General features: G+C 35.7%; 1 protein-coding gene across 2 annotated transcripts in view; it reads right to left on the bottom strand.

Moving 5' to 3' along the window:
* Window positions 1-23,569, bottom strand: part of LOC105044856 (probable LRR receptor-like serine/threonine-protein kinase At1g06840) — a 48,831-nt gene extending 25,262 nt beyond the window's left edge. The window contains exons 1-9 of one of the 2 annotated variants that reach the window (XM_073257463.1): window positions 23,333-23,569; window positions 11,270-11,450; window positions 8,087-8,237; window positions 7,107-7,178; window positions 6,860-6,931; window positions 4,983-5,126; window positions 4,828-4,899; window positions 4,617-4,688; window positions 2,774-2,848 (exon numbers count right to left, since the gene is read on the bottom strand). In XM_073257463.1, coding sequence (XP_073113564.1) covers window positions 2,774-2,848; window positions 4,617-4,688; window positions 4,828-4,899; window positions 4,983-5,126; window positions 6,860-6,931; window positions 7,107-7,178; window positions 8,087-8,237; window positions 11,270-11,369 — 758 coding nt within the window. In that variant the 5' untranslated portion in view covers window positions 11,370-11,450; window positions 23,333-23,569. The remainder of the gene's footprint in view (window positions 1-2,773; window positions 2,849-4,616; window positions 4,689-4,827; window positions 4,900-4,982; window positions 5,127-6,859; window positions 6,932-7,106; window positions 7,179-8,086; window positions 8,238-11,269; window positions 11,451-23,332) is intronic. The other variant, XM_073257464.1, reaches the window with a different exon arrangement.
* Window positions 23,570-24,693: the final 1,124 nt, after the last annotated feature.

Genomic DNA, 24,693 nt, shown 5'->3' with positions numbered 1-24,693 from the left:
ATTGATATGTTATTTCATATTATACCAATATTTGGTATGTTGTTTTATACCAAATTGAAATATATATCGGTATTATAATAGAATGGTGTCAGTATAAGATCCGATACCGAGATTGTAAAGCTTGTACCATGTATTAGTTCATCGGAATCCAACTCGTAAGATGAATTTGATTTGGTTTTTCATCACCAAACAGATGGAAATGCCTAGGGAAGCATTCTGAGAACTTGAGAGGAACCTGAAAGAAAATTTTGAATCTCTGATAGCTAGTAATGGAGGTTCCCGCCCCAACAATTACTAAGCATTTACCATTACCCTTCTTCCTGTTTGGTACCATGACTCCTTGCTCATTTAACCCTGTGCATTCGTACCGTTTTAAGTATTCGTTTCCACAACAATTAATCGCAGTTGTAACAGATAGTTTAGAGACCTCAACAAGATTTTAAAATAAAAATCTCAGTATTATAATCACACAACACTCAGCATTTATGATTAAAAAAGAAGCATGGGCAATATCTAATATTCCAATTAGTAACTCAAAATGGCATCATAAAATTGAATAATATCTGATTGTATCAATATCATAAATCTTGTGATGCTATAGTTGTATATATGTCTCAGAGTTAATGAAGAAATTCTTATGGTGGAATCATAAAATTGAATAACTTCTGGTTGCATAATGTTATGATGCTGGAAGCTTAAACTGTTATATGCGATATCATATAGGATCACAATTGGAGCAAGGTTTTTCATAAATAAGTCAAATAGGAGAGAGTTCAGGTATTTTACCACCCTAATTTTAATCAAGTTAAATGGTTGAGGGCTTTATGATGTGTTCTGAATCTTCCAAACCCATTTCCTTCTGCATGAAACTGATTCGATTGCAACATATGGCTATTAAGAGTCTTTGTACCGCAATCTAACTCCAAATTGAACCCAAATATGTTAATAATATACAATATAATGCCATATTGAAGTTGTATTTATCAATTATTAACTTCAAAAATCCAAAAAAAAAAATTGAAAATCAAAAAAAATATTATGTACCGGTACCGGACCGGTATGCCCAGGCATACCGTGTGTCGGTACGGTATGGTGCCGGTACCGTACCGTACCGGTCCGGGACCGGCACACCGTCCGTACCGGTACAGCGAACCTTGCTTGAGAGCCTTATAATGACTACCCAGCATACATCTCTTTTCATGAAATCTACTATGTTCATGATTGAATTGCTTATCAAAAGCATTTTCAAAGGAAAACAAACAACCAAGACACCTTAACAGTTAACATCATCCAAAATTATATCTTCCATGCCAAATTGACACTACTTCCTGCTTACTACCATTCTTAGGGCATGCATTAATTTCAATAAAGAGGATTTATGCAAGAACTCTATGCGTCCATTACTGAAACCAAACCCATCATGAAGCATCTTGGCTTGGGAACCTGTTGGGTTAGTACCAACTTTACCTAGACACTAGCATGGGGATTGCATGACGAGGTGTTCAAAACATGTTTGACATTTCAACATCTAAAAATCTTGAACATGTGGACACTTCTGTGCAATTTAAAATTAAACGCTTCAGCAGATAATTTTGGATAAACTGAAGTACTTGACCACTAGACTAAGTTTGATTAATAAATAATATTCATATAGAAGAATCTTACATTTCATGCCAACTTACCATGAGGGCAATGAAGAAAAAGGTATAACAGTTCGTTAGAAATGTGACCGACTGATTTAATAACGTTTAACACTTAAAAAGATAAAAATTGAAGTGCCATAGCTTTTTTTTTTTTTGACAGGAAAACCCAACAAATTGCAAGTGACTGTAATTCTGGTTAAAGCAGGACACTAAATTTCTGGGATGCCTATGAATACTTTACCATGCCTGTCAGGTCCAAGTGTCTTGAAAATGTCACCAGTCCCATCATGCAAACCTAAATGTTTAGTAGCACATTCTGGCACAGCTCATGTGCACCCCAAATAAAATATATTTTAGATTAACACAGATTTTGCAAGACATCTGGCGTACTTCGTAGTTCAAATAATGCTATCCAGTTTCTGAATGAGATTATAATTAATATGTTATTAGGATCTAAGCCCTTAAAGGCAAGGATTAAAGTGTGACTACTGGAACATCATGGGTACGATCTACACTGTTAAAAGAGAACCAGAACACTTGACATAAATAGTACATTACAATAATTTCATTGTTGGTTACTGAAACTCCACCTATTTATATTTCTTGAACAGCAGAAAATCACAAACTACAAAATGATCTTTATAAATCAAAAGCCAACAAATATAAATATGCACTGAGGATTGGAATTAGTAATTTTAGCTGAAATAAACAATGCGCGCGCCCCCCCCCCCCAACAAAACAAAAAAAATACCATGTAGCTTCTTCCTTCTTAGTGAGAGAAGTTTAAAGCAGCTGGGGGAAAATAGATAATAAAACATTTATCATAAAAGAAATCATTACTTATATCCTTTTTTAATGGAAAAAAAAAGACTACATGCATCTTAGGGAAAACATCCTAATGCAGCCTTTTTTTTAGTTAACTAGAAAATGAAAGTGATTGGCAGTTAAAATCCGGTGAAGTACTTCACTAGTATCATCTGCAGGAAGAACAAAATTTCAAGGAAGACCTCAAAACTATTGTCTGGAAAAGTGCATACTTTTAACACATTGTCCACTGAAATTTTTTTATATCTAAAAGGTTTTCACTAACTCCAAATACAATATCAAAGATAATAAGTACTCGCACTTACAACTTTAAAAGTTGAGCCATGTTGCCATAAGAAGCTGGAATTGAACTCCCAGAAAAGTTATTATTATCTAATTGACTGCAAAATGGATGGAAAAGTAAAACTATTAGTATTCACAAGAAGAAAATCTAAGAGAGTAGGTCTAAATGATAAATGACAAGAACAATGAAATATGTAAATTCGCATCTACAAAACAATGATTTTGTGATCATATAGGTGACTGGGTTATTAGGTCATTAGGAGTAATGAAACAATAGATTCAATCAAAGATATGGCCCTGAACCTCAGAAAATCCACACAACAATTTGATAAACTATATCATGCAAAACTAAGATTTTAGTAGAAGATGCATATGTTGGAAGCAAGGTCTACAATCATGGTACTAGGTACTTCTATATCGGTACCTTACCGATTTGGTATACTAATACAGGTCAGTATGGTACAGTATGCATCCTGCACCAAACAGCCATCCAACCATTTTTCTCACCTTTTATCTCATCACACTTCAGTGCATGTTGGTATGCCTTGGAATGGGTCGATACATACCATGGCATGCTTCGGTATGCCTTGGTACGGAGTAATACGGGGCTTGTACCGACCCGAACTTGAAGTTCATACTGATTCCCATCCGGTATGATATATGGTACATCCATTCCAAATGGTATGGGTGGTATGACAATCCATGGTTGGAAGGAACAATGTAGTGCATCATAAGGAAGCATAACAACCAAGGTTTGCTGTCTCGGTATTGGACCCCATATGGTACCATCCTATTACAATTCACATTGCAGTAATGAGATGGTGAGGCATACCGAGTGTTGGTACGACACAAGACTAGATATCATTTTGGTACCAAGACGGCAAACCTTGATAACAACAACGTAACATTGCATGTGAGATACTCTATCACCTTCTGTTATTTCAAGAAAGCCAGTGTGATTGACATAGTCAAAATTATTTTCTATTCATAATGCTTGTGTGAGATATAAATGCAGCACTCTGAAAACCTTACCAACAAAGTGAGGAAAAAAGGATCCTATAAATCAAGATATGGACAAAAATATCAATTTAACATGAAGATTACAAATTACAATATAATGATAGGGGGCATTGGTTTCTTGCACATGAATAGTTTCCTGACACAAGGGGATTGATGTAACTTGTAGGAACTGTGATATACATGGGGTGGCTGAACTTCCATCACAACTGAGCCCAAGGAACTTTCTGTTGCACTTAATCAGCATCCCAAAACATTTTCCTTATAATAAAAGCCAAGTAAAGATCAGGTTTTGTATTTTCACATCTAAAGCAACAATGTACAGTATATGGTGTAGGAATCTTTTGTATACATTCCATCAACAAGCTCGTATTGATAGCCAGATAAATGCAACATCTAAACATGGTCAATATCAGGTCAAATTGCCAGAAAACATAATTGGCCTTCAAGACGGACCAAGAAAGAATGTGGGTAACTCTAGTAAGATCTCCTTCCAAGCCAAAAAAATGCAACAAATAAAACATGTAAAAAATGCAAACAGGAAGAAAATAATGTAATTACTCCTTGGATAAACTAATATAGATCTTGCTTTCTTAGATAGGGGACAAGGTAATTGGAGAAGATACTAATAATCTATTTACAAAGGATTGCTCTTGAATAACCCAGCCTCTAAAAAGTGTGCTATATTTTCTGGTCCAAATAATCAAGATTTGCTTTAGCAGAACCTTCAGTGAAAGGAACAAAGGCTCATAGCTTTCACTCCAAACAAGTTTCCAGAAGACTAACAATGAAAAAGTCATCATGTTTCATGATATTTTCAAATTAGTGCTAGTAGACCAAAGTACATACAGGATGAGAAGTTTCGGAAACCTCGACAATTCTGGAGGAAGAGAGCCAGTTAAGTTGTTGTTGTCCAGAAGACTGCAATAATTCACTTTATTAGTGATAAGGTAACAAAGCACAATCATCAAAATGGCCTATACCCACCTCATTATAATAAATCTAGTGAGGGTGTTAATCAATTAAGGAGGAAAAAGATGCACTAATGGATAACACTTACAGGTGAAGAAGTTCTGGTAATCTGGACAGCTCACTTGGAATTTGCCCGCTGATGGAGTTGTTGTTCATGTGGCTTACATGAAAATTTTCAAGTATATTATTAGAAAATAGATCCTTCATAACTAGATAAAACAAACTAAAACCAAACATACTCACAAATGCTTTGTTTTGTTCAAATTTGCAAATGATTTTGGTACAGGCCCTGATATGTGATTCTGGTCTATCTGTATTCTATTTAAGTTTGGAAGGTAGCCTAACTCTTCAGGTAAAGGCCCAGAAAGCTGATTACCATTCACAAGCCTGCAAATATGGAAGAGCACATGGATTCTCAGTACATTAACAAGATACTTATGGAAACAAATGCTTGCTTAGGATCAGTAATTTGAAAATGCAAAATCTTGAGTGCAAGGTAATACTGAACTCCAAAGTTGTGTGGAAGCTAAAATGCACAGCTGATACCAGGGAAAAGGACAGGAACACATAGATACTCGACAAGTATGTGCTGAACATGATATTCATATAATCATAACTAAGCAGCTAGGCAGATGCAGAAAGATTTAGAATTTGCATGTAGACCAGAAATTGGCATGTATATAAATAACAAAATTGTACAACTCAACCAGCCTGTTGAATAGGTATATAAGCATGTTATTGTTAGGTCCATTGGTAATCTCTTAGTTGTTCAAGTCTCAGAAATAATCTGAATATACATGATCCTCTAATCAAGAGAACTTGTATCTTATATGATGAGAGATATTTTTTTCACTGATTTTTGTTTTTGACCTATAGAAGTTCAAGATATGAATGTATCATCTAAGTTTTTTCCCTTAAAAAGGGATCTATTCATCTTCCTCACATAGTCACACGTATTGATGTGATATTCATGACCTGATAATAGTATACATTGGAGCACTTACAGTTTTGTAGAACAATGAGATAAACTAATGAGCATGCTATTCCACTGCATGCAGACCAAATGGGTTGGCTAAAGTAGTATTTTCTTTGCAGCGTATCCATTTCATAGAGCAATGCATGGGTGCATCTTGCCCAAGTTTGTATCCAAATATCTAGCAAGTGTACTTAGTGGCTTTAACATTGTCTTTCAACTGCAATTTGCTTGAATAAAGTAGTCGATTCATACTACACTGAAATGTCATACATTAGCAAAGGCACACATACTATAAGTTCTTTTTCACATCTGACTTGAAAGTCCAAAAGTGTTTTTTCAGCATCTATTATTAAGCTTACAGACTTACAGTCATGAATTATAACAATGTACTGAAAGATGGTAAACCAGTACAATTATATGTAACCAACAGACATCAATCAGTGGATATTCCCAAGAAAGCACTACATATTCTTGAAAGCAGACAGGTCAGCAAATTAAAGAGCAACGACAACCAGGATATTCCAGTTCCTTGAATGAGCCTTTCCTCACTCGTAATACTGAAAATTGCAAAAATGCACTGAAGCAAAATTCCAAATGGAAAGAATTCAAGATGACTTAGTTAACTTATCAGCTAACCAGCCAATTAATCTCTGGCTGTCTGCAGATCCAACCTTTGAACCTCCATTATATCAATTTTATGTCATTCACCAGTTGGCAAACTCCGATTGCCACCTGGCTTTTCTCTCTTTATGATGCAACTGTCTAGATAATGAATTAAACATCAAGAAAAATTCATAAGCATACCAGTACCAACGTATCAGTCAACCATCATATAAATCTCAAAGATTAAAGAACTATTAATATGATAAAAAAATATTGTAGTCATTGATTCCAAAAGTAAGAAGATAGAAGTCTCAGTGACAATTCAACACCAATGACCTCAAAGTAATATAGATAGATGCCTATATTATATGTTTTGAGACACTGTAAGTTTCACATAAGAATGCAAAAAGGAAGCAAATGTAGGTAGCATTGTTACAATAGTTGATAACTTGGGGCTCCAAAGGCGTAACAAACAAGATATAACTTGGGTAGATCTTGTATTCACTACGTGCTAAATTCTAGTACTACTAGTTCAACTTACAGAAGTTCCAGAGCAGTAATATTGCCTATCTCCTTCGGGATACTGCCATTTATCTTATTCCACATAAAATCCCTTCAAAAGAAGAATATCAATCAGCACTACAGAGATTCCGGAGATGTTTAAGACAAAAACAGATAAACTGATGATGAATGTGTAATTGTAGTCATAATGGCTGGAATACAAATTGAAACAAGACTCCTAGCTGGTGGGTGTATCTTTTCTCTTGACTTAAACCATGACTACTTACAATATTTTCATATAAGATAACTGACCAAGCTCAGGAGATAAATTTCCAGACAGATTCCTTTTCAAAAGCTGCCTGCAGGGAGGGGAGAAAAGTCACAGCATGAGTAAGAATGGTGAATGCTACAGTAATTGAACAACAGAGTAAAATATTTTTATGCAATTGAAGAGTTCTTGGAGGTAACACAATATGCAGATAATGCTTTCCATCATGCATGCATTATAACAAAGTTGCAGTACTCCTTAAAGGAGTTTACTGTCTATGTAGGCATTGATGTCTATTCAAATTGATACCCTATATTGATGTGCATATTGTTGTGTAACATCCTTCGCTGAAATGATTTGCTCACATGACCTCAAAGATATTACTTCTACTCAATATAATACCTTGTGTGGTGTTATGATGGCTATAAGAAAATTTCTAAAGCAATCCTGAAAGGAGTCTACTGTCTATGTAGGCGTTGATGTCTATTCAAATTGATACCCTATATTGATGTGCATATTGTTGTGTAACATCCTTCACTGAAATGATTTGCTCACATGACCTCAAAGATATTACTTCTACTCAATATAATACCTTGGGTGGTGTTATGATGGCTATAAGAAATTTCTAAAGCAATCCCTCTACTGATCATTGAATTCAAAATTACACCCTTTGTCAAAGATATAAACCACTTGGTTGAGTGGAGGGGTCTATCAACATAGAAATTATATTTTTACTATAGAAAGATTGATCCTGCATTCGCTGACACTAACTACTGGAAAGCCAGCAACCTTGTAACAGACCATCCTCCCTCAAGTATCATAATGTTAACATTGAATCATCACCAAAAAAAAAAAACCACTTCCAATCCAACTTATGTTGGATCAACTAAGGAAAGAAGAAAACAATGTCAAAGATCATTATGGAAGTAACTTATAGCATGCACTGCTATGCACAAATGTAAATGTTAAAATAATAAGGGAATGAAGCTTTAGTCATACAATTCTTGTACATGCAGGTACCCATCACTTAGTGTAGAGTTGTAACAAGTAATCCCTGTCCATTCTGATGTGCATGGATCTCCACTGTCCCAATTCTTGAGTTCATTGAAAGGATCAATTAAACTATTCCTGATAGCCTTCAAAGCAGTAACTGCAGATCAAAATAGAATCATCAATCCATATTCGTCAGTAAGCTAAAAATTACTAATAATATCAAGAAATGGCTGTTACTTCTACTTTTCATCAAAAATATAATTTATCCACAACTCATCTTCTGCTACCTTGGATAATCTATAAGTTTATTCAGTAGAACAAATTCATGATGAAATGCCCAGCATATGTCTTGCTATGTAGTTCAAATAACCTATATTATAAATGGTAAAATGGTAAAATAAGTCAAAAAAGAAAGAAAATGAACTCTTAAGAGTAACAGCACATTAACAAAATTATTAATCCAATTTCATTAGTTACCTCAGAATTAGTCTCAATAGGCATTGCATTTTTCTTACACCTTCTATTTATCAATACAGTGACTTATCCACAACTCCTATTCTAATTCTTTGTAAATTTTTAGTTTTCTAAAGTAGATCACCAGAAAAAATTCATGATAAATTGACTATATTATGTCATACTTTGATACCTTTGTGGTTCAAACTAATCTAACTTACACATGGTAAATGGTAAAACAAGTAGAAAAAGAAAGGAAGTGAACTATTAAGTAATAAATGTTATTTCCATCGAATTGATTGTACAAAGTGATAGTGTTTGTACTTTGTAATACAATTTTGGCTCATTTTGCTGGTGCATTTAGCAATGACAAGGTCACATTATATGTATAATTGCAAACTGAAAACATAGCAACAACATCCAGAAAGTGCCAGTGATGAAAAAGAGCAAAGGTCTTCCATATGCAGCCAAGCGAACAAGGGAATGTTGATAATACTCCAGTTTGAGTTGGAAGACAAAATAGTAATTATTTATCTCATGGATCTGTCTTCTTGTCCAACAGACCTTAGCCATCTACTAGAAGACATCTGCATACTTGTCCTCGGTTCAGGATAACACTCATATTATGCGAAGCTTGCCATCAACTGAATGGTTTACCGACCCGACCCATTTGGACAGTGGACTAGGAATGTGAGGATACTCTCTTGCCCTAGCCTTGCCAACTAGCTATGAATAGTGTAATGTGTACCTTTTGTTTGTACACAAAATATGATGCTTCTTTAACAAAACATTTGCATATATATTGGCTGTTGGCCTCTTAATGGATACAGTATGCTGCTGCACTTTTCCAACTGATCCGATTAGAGAGAGAGAGAGAGAGAGAGAGAGAGAGAGAGAGAGAGAGAGGTAATTTCTTCTATCTGCATAACTCAAACCTCTCATAGAAGATAATAGAAAATAATAGAAATATTAAATGTAGAACTCTCAGCTCCTTTTGATTTCACCAATCGATCACAAAAGATAAACACAAAGCCTTTATTTATACTAGTGTTGAATCAAGGTTGGGTTCCTCTTCTAATTAAAAAAAGGTAAATGTTTTCTAAAATACTTAGGAATTTACATTCAGATGAAATTCGTCCAATAGTGAGAGACTCTTATATCGATTTTGCCTAATACGATGCTGCCTAGGTCCTCCCAGATTGGAAGATATATCCACTCAAAGTGTTATCCAAAAAGGAAAGTTTTATTTCGACCAGCCCATTTTGGGCCCCATACATCATTGAACCCCCTTATCATTGGGGTGAGACAAACCATTAAGGGTGTTCACACCCACATAGTACTAGGCAAGAGTTTCGTTTTGATATAAATGGTAAAAAATAGTATGGCTACTAGAGAGTCAAAGGTGGCTTAAAACTCCTGATACAAGGAATTTGAAAGCTTGCTTAGTTTAGACTTTAAAAATTTTGATTTAAAATTACATTAATGGTTCTAATCTATGCTCCATACTAAAAAGTTGCTGGTCAAAAAGGCAAAGCATTCTTGCTTCATTTAGGTTGGATATGTTTGCCCCGAAGTAGTGGTGTTTGAGATGGATTATTTTCCCCTGTATCATGCATGTAGGCCCATTCTGAACCATGTCAGACTAATCACAATGCATCGGTACAGATCCCATTTTCCACAACAAGCTTAAGCATGTGGTGGGTAGGCCAGAATAGCTCAACACCACATGGCATGAAACATGTCATGCCAATTACTGCCAACATGGGCATGGCCAATTGTATATTGATTATTAGTCCCAGAGTAAATATGGATTGAAGAATACTAAATGCATCATGACTGCATTCAAAATAATTTTGCAGTCTTACAGGGTTCTATGGAGCTCCAATTGCAAATAAATTAGATGTCAATTATGTTTAAGATATTAGTGGTTCAACAGCTCCATATTATTTGCATCTCTCTCTCTATGCTCTATCTTTTTTCCTATGCGCTTCTCTAGTTCCCTTCTCTCATACTCCCACTTCACTTTTCTGGCTGTTACAGCAAATAACACTACTCCTGTTCTTCTCATTCTTCTATCCTGATTTCCTTGTTCATTTTATTTTATGCTTAATAGATTCTTCTCTCTTAAATCTCCATCCTTTCCTTGAGAACTCATTGTCTCATACTCAACTCTGCAATCTAAACAGCCAATAAATTTGAGCCCGATGCACAACATATTTGCTTTCCCTTCATGAACCGTGCTGACATGCTAAACAAAGCACTCTACCTTTATTTTACAAATCAACATAACCTAAGAATCTAGCTCTAGTAATTTTATGAGACAAACAATTTATTTCCATAAGAACATGGTATGTGAGAGAAGCTTCGACAGATAACATACTTATTTCCATAAGAATGTCATACATGAGACAAACTTCTAGAAGAAGCCAGCTTTCTGTAAATGAAACTCTTATCCAACAAACAATAAACAAAACTCCCTCCCAACGTCTTCCTTGACAATGACATAACATGAGATTACTTAAAAAATGATTTCAATTTCAAAGAATATATAAATTCAGCTCAGTTCATATTATGCCAAAGATTTGTAGAAAATTTTTGAATTTAACACTATCTTATTTAGCTGAGAATATGTGCTTGTAGGAATTAGCATTGTCCTTCATAAAGATATCTATGAAGATCGGTGAGAATAAAACACTGAATAATATAGGATGTAATCATCATGATTCAAGGATTCACCTTCTGATGGATCAGTGATCTGTGCTCCAGCAAATTGCACAAAGAAACAAGATAATACAGCAACCACAGCCCCACATAAGAAAATTTTAGCTCCAGACATGTTGATGGTGATATAAGATCTAGACTAATTTTTTTTTCAGTATCTGTTAGTGCAAGTTCTTCAGCAATAAGATTCAACCTCCTGCCAAAATAAAAGTACAACTTAATAGAACAAAATCAAGAATTTTTTAGTACTTACCATCCAGAAAACATTCAGAAATTCTGTAACACAACAAGTTCTAAAATATTCATGTAAATGAGAAGTTATGACCCACTTCTGATGTTAAAACTGGATGTTGTGATACATTTGACTCATGCATACACAGAAACACTAAATACATCAAGTAGCATGAAGTCTACATGTACAAATGATTGGAAAAAACACAATCCATCAATATAAAAGAATAATGCCATACAAACCAATCGCATGTATGATGCGATGGGGTGTTTTTCTGTATTTTATTTTCTAAACTCATATATTTGACATTAATTATTAATAAAATTAGGCATTTTGTTTTATTATATGTTGCATTTTAATACTTGTTTAAGATTATAATGAACCCCATAGATTAGGACAATAGTTTAGGGCCATGATCAGATCATGCCAGTGAGATCTAAAGCCTTGATAGCCCTAATCTAAAATATTTTCAGTTGTAAGATCATTGAGTCGGGGATCAATGATACCGATAAAACTAGCATATCCTATGTATGCTTGACGGAGAGAATGATTGATCTCACAATCACTTGTGTGGTGACACTAATACAAGAATGTGGGTGCTCATTGGAGAATGAGTTCATTGAATTGACCAAACAAAAAAACATCTGATAGAGCCTTATATGCATGTCAGCTGATTGTTCTCTAGTGGGAGTTATGCAAGTGATCTTTAGATCTGAGATCACCATAGTACCTTATGTATATGAATCTATGCTTTGGTTCATTTCCTAACCTAATTCTCTGAGCTTTGTATGGGGTGTTCTGGATATGGTAAAATATACATGGAGGTTGTGAGTGGTCAACAATGAATCGATCACTCCTTATAAGGGGAGAGAACATCCTATTTGATCTCATAGGTTGATGATTCAAGAAGTCTTTGGCCAAAGCAAGATGATAATTACAAAAAGTTTCTAATATACCATCAACTGAATCATCTTCTAATCGAGATACATATAGATAAATATTTGGACATGACATGATTTCATGCCCATAGCTCATCTGGGATGTTGTATGATCGAAAAATTGAATTGCACGGTAACTTGCCACTGAAGGATATTTTTGGTATTTCCATCAAATTTCATGTCTTTCGGATAGTCATGACATATTGCTAGACATCAATCTTGACTTGTGGACTCGCAAGAATTAAAAGGTTTAATTCAAAAATTAATTAGAAAGAGTTCTGATTAACTGATGTATTTGGGCTGATCTAATCTAATCGGATTGGTTTAGATCATGAGTCTGAGTCACTACTGGCTAGATATGGAATCCAATAAGTTACACATTTTAAGATTTGATCATGATCTAATCTAATTGGATTTATTGTAAATCCTATGGATTAAATTAACTTGCTAGCACATGGATTAACCCAAGTTCCCAATTAGGTTTAGTTCAAAGTTGTTTGATCTAACCCTATCCTGATGCCTTGAACCTAATTGGATTAGGTTTGAACCTTTGGACATTTAGGTGGCTTGATTAATTAGTTTGAAAGAGTTTCATCCTAATCCAACCACCTCCTCACTTCTCCATGCCATTTATTCCACACCATTTAATGTTATCACCCATAATAAGTAGCGCCCAGAAGGAAGAGTCCTTCTGGGCTACTCCTCTTAACTCCCTGACTTAAATTCCTATGCTTTTCTTTATTCCACGTGCCATCATCTGGTTTTTGAGAACAAGTGGGCACAGAAGAGGAGTCCTTCTGTATGAAGGCTCTTTCATGCCATAAGTTATCGCATGTTGAATTAAATCACCGTGTGAGTAAACTAAGCACCAAAGGAAGTTTCTCACGCCCCTTGGTTTCCTATTTAAAGGGGGTGCTACAAGGGATGTGGCATGCCATTCCTTGGGTCTTTGGGTGTGAGTTTGAGAGGAGGAAAAGATAGAAAAATCTGAAAAAAAGATAAGAAAAAAAGAGAGAGAAAAAAATAGAAAGAAAAGACGAGAGAAAAAGGAAAGACAAAGGTTGCTAGTCCTAGGGTTCAGATTATCCAAAAGTTAGATTTCTGAATCAATTCTGGGTGGTGAGATCTTTTGAGAAAAGATTTCAGGTGTGGCTCTAGTGGAGATTCGAAGATAATCAAGTGGTAGTGCATTTCATCCTTGAGAAAAAAATTGGCAGTGAACTTGTGAAGAAGGCTGCAACACAACATCGAGTTGGAAAGGATCTTGATCATTTCTGTGTGGATCACTGTTGGAGGACATCTACTTTGGTGTCTTGTGGGGACCATCCTCGCATCGGATCGTCGTCTTCAGGAAGGTATATATTTTTACTTTATATGCATGCTTGATTTGTTTGATTGAAATCTACAAGGTAGTCCTAGGGTTTGTGTTCCGGTTAGCATGTTTTAAGTGTTAAAACTTGATAAAAATTTTTGAAAATCATATTTCGCTGTGCAACTGGAACCCAACAATGGTATCAGAGCCATCCTTGTTGGATTCCATCAAACAATATGCTATGATTGTAATATAGATTAGATCTGATTCATATGATGCTATATTGTTTAATCGATTACTTGCATCGATCTTTAATTGAAATTGTTTTGACCATGATCATAGTTAAACTATAAATTTCAGTTGCTAAATTTAGAATTTATGGTAATCTGAAATTTTATGATTCATAGTAGTTTGATGTTTTAATCGATTTAATGAGGGTGTATTGGACTTAGATCAGTTGTTGATCTAGTCAAGCCTAATTGGATTAGGGTTTGAATCAGTTGTAGTCCAAATTGGATTATGATTCAAAATGTTGGCTCAAGTCAAATTTGACATGTGAATTGGATCAAGGGTTGAGTCCAAATCATAGTCAAATGACATTGGCTCAAGAGTTGAATCAAAGTCATATATACACTCTATATGAACCTAGCGATCATGATTTTGGCATAGGCATATGAATGATATTACAATTAAAATAACATATTTTAAATACTTAATTTTTATGATATGCATATTCCATGTGATGTTAAAGTAAGGATGTGCCTAAGACCGAGTAGTCTCTCAATTAAAATTATATTAAGTTATAATGGCGAAGTGTTGAGAACACTACCCATGCCTTCCTTCATACTTAGTCAATAGTATATGTCAAAATCCACAGTGAGTTTGCTGTGCTATCCACAAGGCTTGCTATAGAAATTAATATGATATTGATCAAGTACATAAATGATGTTTATGGCGTATTCGAATAGTGTTACCTTGTTGTGCTATCCACAAGGGCAACATTGTTTAAATATGATCATATAGGAATGAAGGATCAAACTTAACTAGAACACTATACTTTGTTGTGCCATCCACAAGACTATAAGTGTTTTAAAGATAAAAAGAGATGTTGAGAATTGTATGAGATGCAATTGGTAAGAGTTATCTATCTTTGAACTCATAAATGCTTGTTGTGCCATCCACAAGGTATTTGTGAAGAATAGAGATCTCAATCCCACTTAGAAACAAAATAAAGTTTCTCATTTTTCATACTTGAAAGCTATGAAATTCGTTAAATAAGTGGGAGACACAATTAGACAAAAGATCTAATCTAGTTGTAAATGTCATCATGAGTTGTCCGCTTATATTTTTGTTCTTAAATTTATAGATTAACTGCATAATGGCATCCTCATTTTTACTTCGTGACACTCTTGATGCTAACAAATTGACCGGACCCAATTATGTAGACTGATTGAGGAATCTGAGAATTGTTCTCACACAGAAGAAAGTCTCCTACATTTTTGGTATACCTGCTTCCGATTCGATCGGAGAAGATGCTATCAAGGAGGATAGGGCCACATATAAGATGTGGCATGATGACAATATGAAGGTCAAATGTATCGTGTTAGCTTCTATGAGCAATGAGCTTCAGAGACAACATGAAAGCATGGATGTTCCTTCCATACTCTTTAACTTAAAGGAGTTATATGGAGAACAAAGCCGTACTGCTAGATATGAGATATCTAAGCAATTATTCCATGCCAGGATGACTGAAAGCACATCTGTACAGACCCATGTCCTGAAGATGATTGATCTGATCACTCGTTTAGGATAATTGAGTTTTGCTATGGATGGTGAGCTGAGTCAGGATTTGATTTACACTCACTCTCAGAATCTTTCTCATAATTTATCATAAACTATCATATAAACAAACTGAACACAAACCTACCTGAGCTGCTCAACATATTGAAGATAGCTGAAAGCCATTTCAAGGGTAAAAAAGCTTCTGTTCTTCTTGTGAATAAGATCTTTAAGAAGAAGATAGGCAATAAGAGTTCAAACAAAAAGAAAAAAATGAACCCTAAGGCTAGCATCTCAAAGAAGAAGGCGAAGAGTGTCTCCGCCAAAGGTATCTGTTTCCATTATAGAAAGGATGGGCCTGAAAAAGAAACTGCAAGCACTACCTTGCAAGTTTGAAGCAAAAGGAAGCAAGCATTGCTAAAGATTTATATATGATACAAACAAATTTATCATTAAATACTTCAACTTCAGATTTTTGGATATTAGATACTGCCTGTAGTTCATACCTATGCAAATCGTTGCAGGGTCGGCAGGAAATAAGAAAACTGAATGAAGATGACTTCATGCTGTTCAGTGCTAATGGAAAGTCCATCAAGACCGAAGCCGTAGGAACCATATGCTGTTGAAGTTGCCTTCGGACAAAATTTTGGAATTAAAAAACTATTATTTCATGCCTAATTTAGTTAGAAATATTAATTCAGTACCTCTGTTACTGGAACATGGTTTTGAAATAAAAGAAAAAGAGCAATGGTTGCTCTATTTATTACTCTAACGAATTTTATGACAATATTTTTATTGATAATGGTCTTTTATTTCTGTCACTTAATGATAATATTCTTCATGTTGATCAAATGAAGAAAAGAAGGAGAAAAGATGTGAATGTCACATATCTCTGGCACTGCCAACTTGATCATATTAATGAGTCAAAGATTAACAAGTTATATAAAGAAAAGTTCTTTGATCCTCATGATTTTGAATCATATAGAACTTGTGAATCTTGTCTTATGGGTAAGATGACCAAGACTCCATTTACTGGACATGAAGAAAGGGCGAGTGATTTATTGGGCCTAGTACAAACGAATATTTGTGGCCCAATGACAACTCAGGCTAGAGGTAGATACTCCTATTTCATTATATTTACTGATAATTTATCAAGATTTGGATGTATATTTAATGAAATACAAATTTGAAGCCATTGATAAATTTAAGGAGTACCAAAGAATGATTGAGAAACAAACTGGTAAGACTATTAAAGCTTTTCGATCAGATCAAGGAGGAAAATGCTTAACTAGTGAGTTTCTTGATCACCTTAAAGATAATGGTATTCTCTCTGAATGGACTCCTTACACTCCACAATTAAATGGTATTGCGAAAAGGATGAATCACACTTATTAGACATGGTGCGGTCCATGATGTGCTTCACAAATCTTCCGATCTTCTTCTGGGGATATGCTCTTGAGACCACAGCGTACATTTTGAACAAAGTACCGACTAAATCTGTTATTACCACTCCATATGAGATATAGAAAGGGAAGAAATTCAGCCTTAAACATCTTAAAATATAGGGCTGCTCTGTTTATGTCAAAAATATTGAAGGACATACAGAAGCTTAGTGCTAGATCAGATAAGTGCAGGTTTGTAGATTATCCCAAGGAGAATATAGGATACTACTTCTACCATCCTACTCAACAAAAAGTGTTTGTTAGTAGGCATGTCATTTTTTTGGAAAAAGAGTTTATCCAAAAAGAAAGCAATGGGAGGACAGTTAAATTTGAGAAAGTTCAAAACCTACAATCAATCTAGAAGCAATATGTGGATAGTCCACAAGTTGATCCTCAGCCTGAAGTGCCCATTGATGAGGCATAACTACTACACATACTTTCTTTTCGAAGGTCAGATGGAGTGCGTAATGTACCACTCAGGTATAGGTTTATCGTTGAGAATGACAATACACCACACATCATTGAGAATGATGATGCCACGATCTATTCAGAAGCAATTATGAGTAGTGACTCTAACAAATGACTTAAAGTCATGAAATCTGAAATGGACTCCATGTATGCCAACTAGGTTTAGACTTTGGTTCATGCGCCTAAGGGTGTGACCCCAATAGACTGTAAATGGGTCTTCAAGAAGAAGATTGGAGCAGATGGCCAGGTAGAGACCTATAAGGCCAGGCTAGTGGCAAAAGATTTCAGACAAAAGGCAAGATGTTGACTATGAAGAAATATTTTCGTCTGTAGCCATACTCAAGTCTATTCGGATTATGCTTGCATAGCTGCATATCATGATTATAAGATCTGACAAATAGATGTCAAAACTGCTTTTCTCAAGAAAAACCTTGAGGAAGAAGTCTATATGACTCAGTCAGAGGGATTTGTCTTTAGTAGGAGGACAAATCAAGTATGCAAAGCTAAAGAAATCCATTTATGGATTAAAGCAGGCATCAAAGAGTTGGAACATCCATTTTGATGAGACAGTCAAATTGTTTGGTTTTATCAAAAATGTGGATGAACCATGTATGTATAAGAAGACTAGTAGGAGTGCATTGTCTTCTTTGTTTTATATGTAGATGACATACTGCTCATTGGAAATGATATCCCTATATTGCAATCGGTCAAAACCTGATTATCACAAAAATTTTTATGAAAGATTTGGGTAAAACATCCTATATACTCGATATAAAGATCTATAGGGATAGATCTAAGAGGATGCTAGATTTGTCCCAGTCTAGGTACATAGATCTAGTGTTGAAGAGGTTCAATATAGATGAGAGTAAAAAAAGTTACTTATCCATGAGTCATGGCATACATCTCTCTAAGAAGATGTCTCCTAAGACATCTGAAGAGAAAAAGAGAATGAGTTCTATTCCTTATATTTCAGCTATAGGATTCGATTATGAATGCTATACTATGTACCAGGCCTGATGTGGCTTTTGCTTTAGGTATTGTAAGTAAATTTCAGACGGATCCAAAAAATGATCATTGAAAAGCTATGAAAAATATTCTCAAGTACTTAAAAAGGACTAAAGATGCTTTTCTCATTTATGGTGGATCTTATCTGAAACTAGAAAGTTTTACAGATTCTAATTTTCAATTTGATCCAGATGATAGCAAATCTATATCAGGATATGTATTTACTCTATATGATGGTGCAGTAGTTGGAAGAGTTCCAAACAGCAGACTGTAGCTGACTCAGTCACTGAGGTGGAGTACATTGCTGCTAGTGAGGTTGCTAAGAAAGCCATCTGGACGAAGAAGTTCATCTCAAAGTTAGGTGTGGTTCCAAAAGGAACCAAGATCTCGTCAGAAACCCAAGCACATCATAAAACGCTTCCACCTCATTTGTGATGTGATCATAGAACGAGTTGACATCAAGAAAATATAGTGGATCTGTTCACTAAGGCTTTGTAACAGCAGTAGTTTGATCGCCACCTAAATTGCATGGACATCAAGTATAGGGACGATTGGCTTTTGTGCAAGTAGGAGATTGAAAGAATAATACCATACAAGCCAATCGCATGTATGATGCAATGGGATGTTTTTCTATATTTTATCTTCCAAACTCATATATTTGACATTAATTATTAATAAAATTAGATATTTTATTTCATTATATGTTGCATCTTAATACTTGTTTAAGATTATAATGAAGCTTATAGATTAGGACAATGATTTAGGGCTATAATGAGATCATACCAGTGAGATCTAAATCTTTGATAGTTCTAATCTAAAATATTCTCAAACGTAGGATCATTGAGTCGGGGATCAGTGATATCGATAAGACTGGCACATCCTATGTATGCTCGACGGAGAGGATGGTTGATCTCATAATCACTTATGTAGTGACACTAATACGAAGATGTGGGTGCTCATTAGAGAATGAATTCACTGAATTAACCAAACAAGAGAACATCTGATGGAGCCTTATATGCATGTCAGTTGATTGTTCTATTAGAGAATGAATTCACTGAATTAACCAAACAAGAGAACACCTGATGGAGCCTTATATGCATGTCAGCTGATTGTTCTCTAGTGGGAGTTGTACAAGTGATCCTTAGACCTGAGATTACCATGGTACCTTGTGTATATGAATCTATATTTTGGTTTATTCCCTAGCCTGATTTTTTGAGCCTTGTGTGGGGTGTTCTGGACATGGTGAAGTGTGCATGGAGATTGTGAGTGGTCAACAAGAATCGGTCACTCCTTATAAGGAGAGAGAACATCCTATATGATCTCATAGATTGATAATTCAAGAAGACTTTGACTAAAGTAGGATGATAATTAGAAAAAAATTTTAATATATCATCAACTGAATCATCACCTTCTGATCGAGATACATATAGATAAGTGTTTGGGTTTGACATGATTCCATACCCATAACTCATTTGGGATGTTGTATAATCGAAGAATTGAATTGCACCGTAACTCACCACTGAAAGATATTTTTGATATTTTCATCAAATTTCATGTCTTTCGGATAGTCATAACATGTTGCTAGACATCAATCTTGACTTGTGGACTTACAAGAATTAAAAGAGTTTAATTCAAAAATTAATTAGAAAAAAAATCTGATTAATTGATGCATTTGGATTGACCTAATCTAATCGGATTGGTTTAGGTCATGAGTCTGAGTCCACTGCTGGCTAGATATAGAACCCAATGGATCACACACTTTGAGATTTAATCATGGTCTAATTTAATTAGATTTGTTGTAAATCTTATGAGTTAAATTAACTTGAGAGCACATGGATTAATCCAAGTTCCCAATTAGGTTTAATTCAAAGTTGTTTGATCTAACCCTATCCTGATTCCTTGAACCTAATTGGATTAGGTTTGAACCTTTAGACATTTAGGTGGCTTGATTAATTAGTTTGAAAGAGTTGCATCCTAATCCAACCACCCCCTCACTTCTCCATGCCATTTATTCCACACCATTTAATGTTGTTGCCCATAATAAGTAGCACCCAAAAGGAAGAGTCCTTCTGGGCTACTCCTCTTAACTCCTTTACTTAAATTCCCACGCTTTTCTTTATTTCACGTGCCATCAGATGGTTTTTGAGAATAAATGGGCGCAGGAGAGGAGTCCTTCTGTATGAAGGCTCTTCTATACCATAAGTTATTGCACGATGAATTAAATCACCACATGAGTAAACCAAGCACCAAAGGAAGTTTCTCACACCCCTTGGTTTCCTATTTAAGGGGGTGCTACAAGGGATGTGGCATGCCATTCCTTGGGTCTTTGGGCATGAGTTTGAGAGGAGAAAAAGACAAGAAAAAAAGAGAGAGAAAAATAGAAAGCAAAGACGAGAGAAAAAGGAAAGATAGAGGTTGCTAATCCTAAGGTTCAAATTATCCAAAAGTTGGATTTCTAAATCAATTCTGGGTGGTGAGATCTTTTGAGAAAAGATTTCAGGTGTGGCTCTAGTGGAGATTCGAAGGTAATCAGGTGGTGGTGCATTTCATCCTTGAGAAGAAAATTGGCAGTGAACTTGTGAAGAAGGCTGCAGCACAACATCGAGTTGGAAAGGATCTTGATCATTCCTATATGAATCACTGCTGGAGGACATCTACTTTGGTGTCTTATGGAGACCATCCTCGCACCGGATCGTCATCTTCAGGAAAGTATATTTTTCTACTTTATATGCATGCTTGATTTGTTTGATTGAAATCTACAAAGTAGTCCTAGGGTTTGCGTTCCGGTTAGCATGTTTTAAGTGTTAAAACTTGATAAAAATTTTTGAAAATCATATTTCGCTGTGCAACCGGAACCCAACATAATAAACATGAACTTTTCCCCTAGTGAGCCGAATAGGATAAATGACATCCAATGACTACAAGTGGGGGGGGGGATACAAGAAGCTTACCTATATACATATACTAGCTTCAATCTAGTAATGTTCAAGAACGAGAGGTAATGGGTCGAAAGGATGGTAAGAATATGGAAGCATTGATGACTTGCTCAACAACTCCACCCTTACAAGTTACAACCAAGCAAGAGTTGATCTGCCATGTGCACCTTCAAAGGGGACATCTTGTACAAGAATAACTTTCAAGAAAAGATTATCACAGGTTGATACTTCTTTTAGAAGTTTCAAAGTGGACTGCTAGCGCTCTGAGATAAGTAGGTAAAAATTACTTTGGTTCAGTTCACATTCTATTTAATGAACATAAACATTGAGGGATCAGTTATTTGAGAGAGGATGAGGCCATTACAACACTAACTAATACACAGCCAAAAAGACAAGACAGCAAGCTAGTCATGCACCTTAGAGGAGATCTCCTCTTGTCTTCAGCTAGAACATCCCTGAGTTTTGCGGGCAGGTCATCCCCATGGATTAGGGTTTGTTTCAAAATGAATTCTCCGAGGGGATGTAGCTAGCAAGGAAATCTGCCACATGGTTGGCCTCTCTCCAAGTGTGGGATGTTCTCCACTCAAGAGAGAAAGGAATTGAGTTTGGCAAAGATGTTATTAGTTGCTCTCAAAGCATACTTCAGTTCAAATTAGTCATTCCTTTTGGCGGAAGAGGCCTAAAAAACTCATATCAAGGGCTTCATGGTAGGAAATGGCACCTCTAGTTCATTAATGATCTGTTACTAATCTGCTTAGATGAAATTGTAAATTTTGTCAAAGTATATATATTATGCAGTTTCCAGTTATTGCTGGGCTCAGTGTAAATTCAGCAAGTAAAGCTCAAGAACTGGCCTACAATGTTGTGAGCTTTCCATTGATTGCATTATGGTTACAAGACCTGGGCAAGCAACAGAAACCCATTAACTCAACCATGTTAGCCCTGTTTTTCTGAGTCATGTCTGGCCTAGAATCCAAAATTAACAGATTAAACTTTAAAGGTCCTGGAGTCCATCTATATTATGATGTTATAGTAGTCTTATTTAAGCTCCAACTTTTCATCATCTTTCTGCAACCTTTAGTGCTTAGAGAATAAGGCAAGTTTTAGGAGTGCCCTGTGATCAGTCAGTAGACCTCAAAGATTTCAAAAAAAGGGAGCCGGGGCCAGTTGGGGTTGGGGTTGGATGGGTTGGGGGAGGGGGACGGGGGCGGTGGGGGTGGGGTGGTATGTGGCATGTTTGTGGGGGTGTTGTGTGGGGTTGTGAGAGCAGGGAGGAGAAGGATCCAGGAAGAGCTAATCACAAAAATCTTGAGACAAGTCCAGGTGTGCGGCAAAGATGATGGTGTCAGAAATCATTGTTTGATAAAAACTTGCAGATAGAGTAAACAAACACTGAGAGAAAAATAATCAGAATGTTACATCTCTGAAACCTTGAAACTTGCACAGTCATTTAAGCGGTATGTGGCTCCCATAAAACCAATTAATTTATCTTCATTATTTCAAAATACTATAAAGAACAAAGAATTTTTTTGTCAGATATATTCTGTATTAGTAACCTATTCCCTGCCTCATTAAGCTCTTCATCTAACACAAGCAGATAGAATAAGACAAAACAAACTACAGATACTTACAACCAAACAATTTCAACAACGAATAGTTAACCAATACCCTGCCAAGAAACTCAAGATTTCTTGAAACAAGAAAAAAGGCTGCAGCAACAAAAAGTTTTAAAAACCCCACAAATCAATCGAAAAAAAAAAAAAATACAACGCACGTGCTGAAATTCTTAAATATTATCAAATAGAGCATCACTCCCAATCAAGAACCTATCAAAAGACCCCAAAACCCTAGCAAAACAACCCAAGAAATGCTTCATATCAAACTCTTGAACCCTTTAATTCACTTGAGCTGTCCTCACTAAAATCCGAAGAAAAAGATCAATAAACCCAAAAATCGAACTGCTTACCACTACTCGATCCAACAGAGCCAGTGGATCACTGGAACAGAATCAAGAACTCCAAATCCACATCTCGTGAAGAAAACTAGGATCCTTCGCTCCGATGAGATCGGGACCGCAGAAAAGAAGCAGCGGATAGATGCGCCCGCCGAGGGCGGAATCTTGGGAAAAGAAGGGATTTCGGGAATTCGATGACCGGGTCCACGAGTGGAGCGAAGAAGAGGTCCGAAAGTGGCATCCTTTTTCTCTCCGTTATAATTATTATTTTGGTTATATCTTCGTCGATGCTGAGGAAAGCGAGCTTGACTTGGAGGCGGTGGTTGCTGTTGAGAAATTCACGAAAGCATTAAAAAGTGGGGCACGATGCGGATTTTTTTTGGGGAGGGGGGGCACAAGGAAAAGAAAGAAGACGGGAGCAAGGACGCCTCGGCGGAGGCTTTGAAGAACCGTAATCCTGACGCGCGCGAAAACACTACGCGTTCCGACGATTAAAATAACTGGGCTCTCCGCGTTGCGTTAATTTTACGGAAGTGGCGTTGGCGCGGAAGGTTGGCTCGAGGGTATTTTTGTCTTTTTAGATACCTTGGTGTCCCCTACTCTTTGGAGTACATTTGTTTTGATGCATACTCTTTTGGAGTTATATTGTGTCGGGCATTTGAACAAAAAATTTCCATTCTAGGCTTTTGATCGTCCATGACATGCTTAATTTCATGAATCAAATGGTCTTCAATGATTTTGAGCGGGCACAAAGATAACATGTCCAATAAATTTCTCGTGTTGACATGACATTAGCATGGTACGTCACAATTTAATCCATCCCCGTGAATGTTATTGGTTTTTCCTATTATCTTGTATAAGAAGTAGAAAAATCCCCGATAGCATTGCTATGGGTATTTTGTTAAATTTTTTAAGTATCTTCAGACATGCACTATTCTATACATATTTCTCTTATTTTGACTTCTCTTTACGTCTCATAAAGAAACACTGCATATATCATCATATATATTATTTACAATGCATATTTCATTCTGAACTTGTTCGTAGAATTTCGTACTTGATGATGTATTTTAAAAAATTAAAAAAAAAAAGCTTATCTTCAAGAGCTCGGATAGTAATTTAATAATTTATGTATTATATTATGCGATATGTTTGTCGTATGTAACCCATGAGTTGAAATTTCTTGTTGATAATTCAACTATAATTATTTAAGCTGATATACATAATTATATATATAGCATATAAATATTGGATGTTAGATGGAAGCAGAGACAAACAGACTCTACCACAATAATATTCTTATCAAGGGTTTGGTACAGGTCAGAGGTCAAATGATCAAGCACATGTCTGGAATTTCTTCTTCTTTTTTTCTT

The sequence above is a fragment of the Elaeis guineensis genome, chromosome 5 (assembly GCF_000442705.2).
Source record: "Elaeis guineensis isolate ETL-2024a chromosome 5, EG11, whole genome shotgun sequence".
NCBI lineage: Eukaryota > Viridiplantae > Streptophyta > Magnoliopsida > Arecales > Arecaceae > Elaeis > Elaeis guineensis.
The sequence above is the reverse complement of the archived record's forward strand: the minus strand, read 5'-3'. Positions and strand labels throughout refer to the sequence as shown.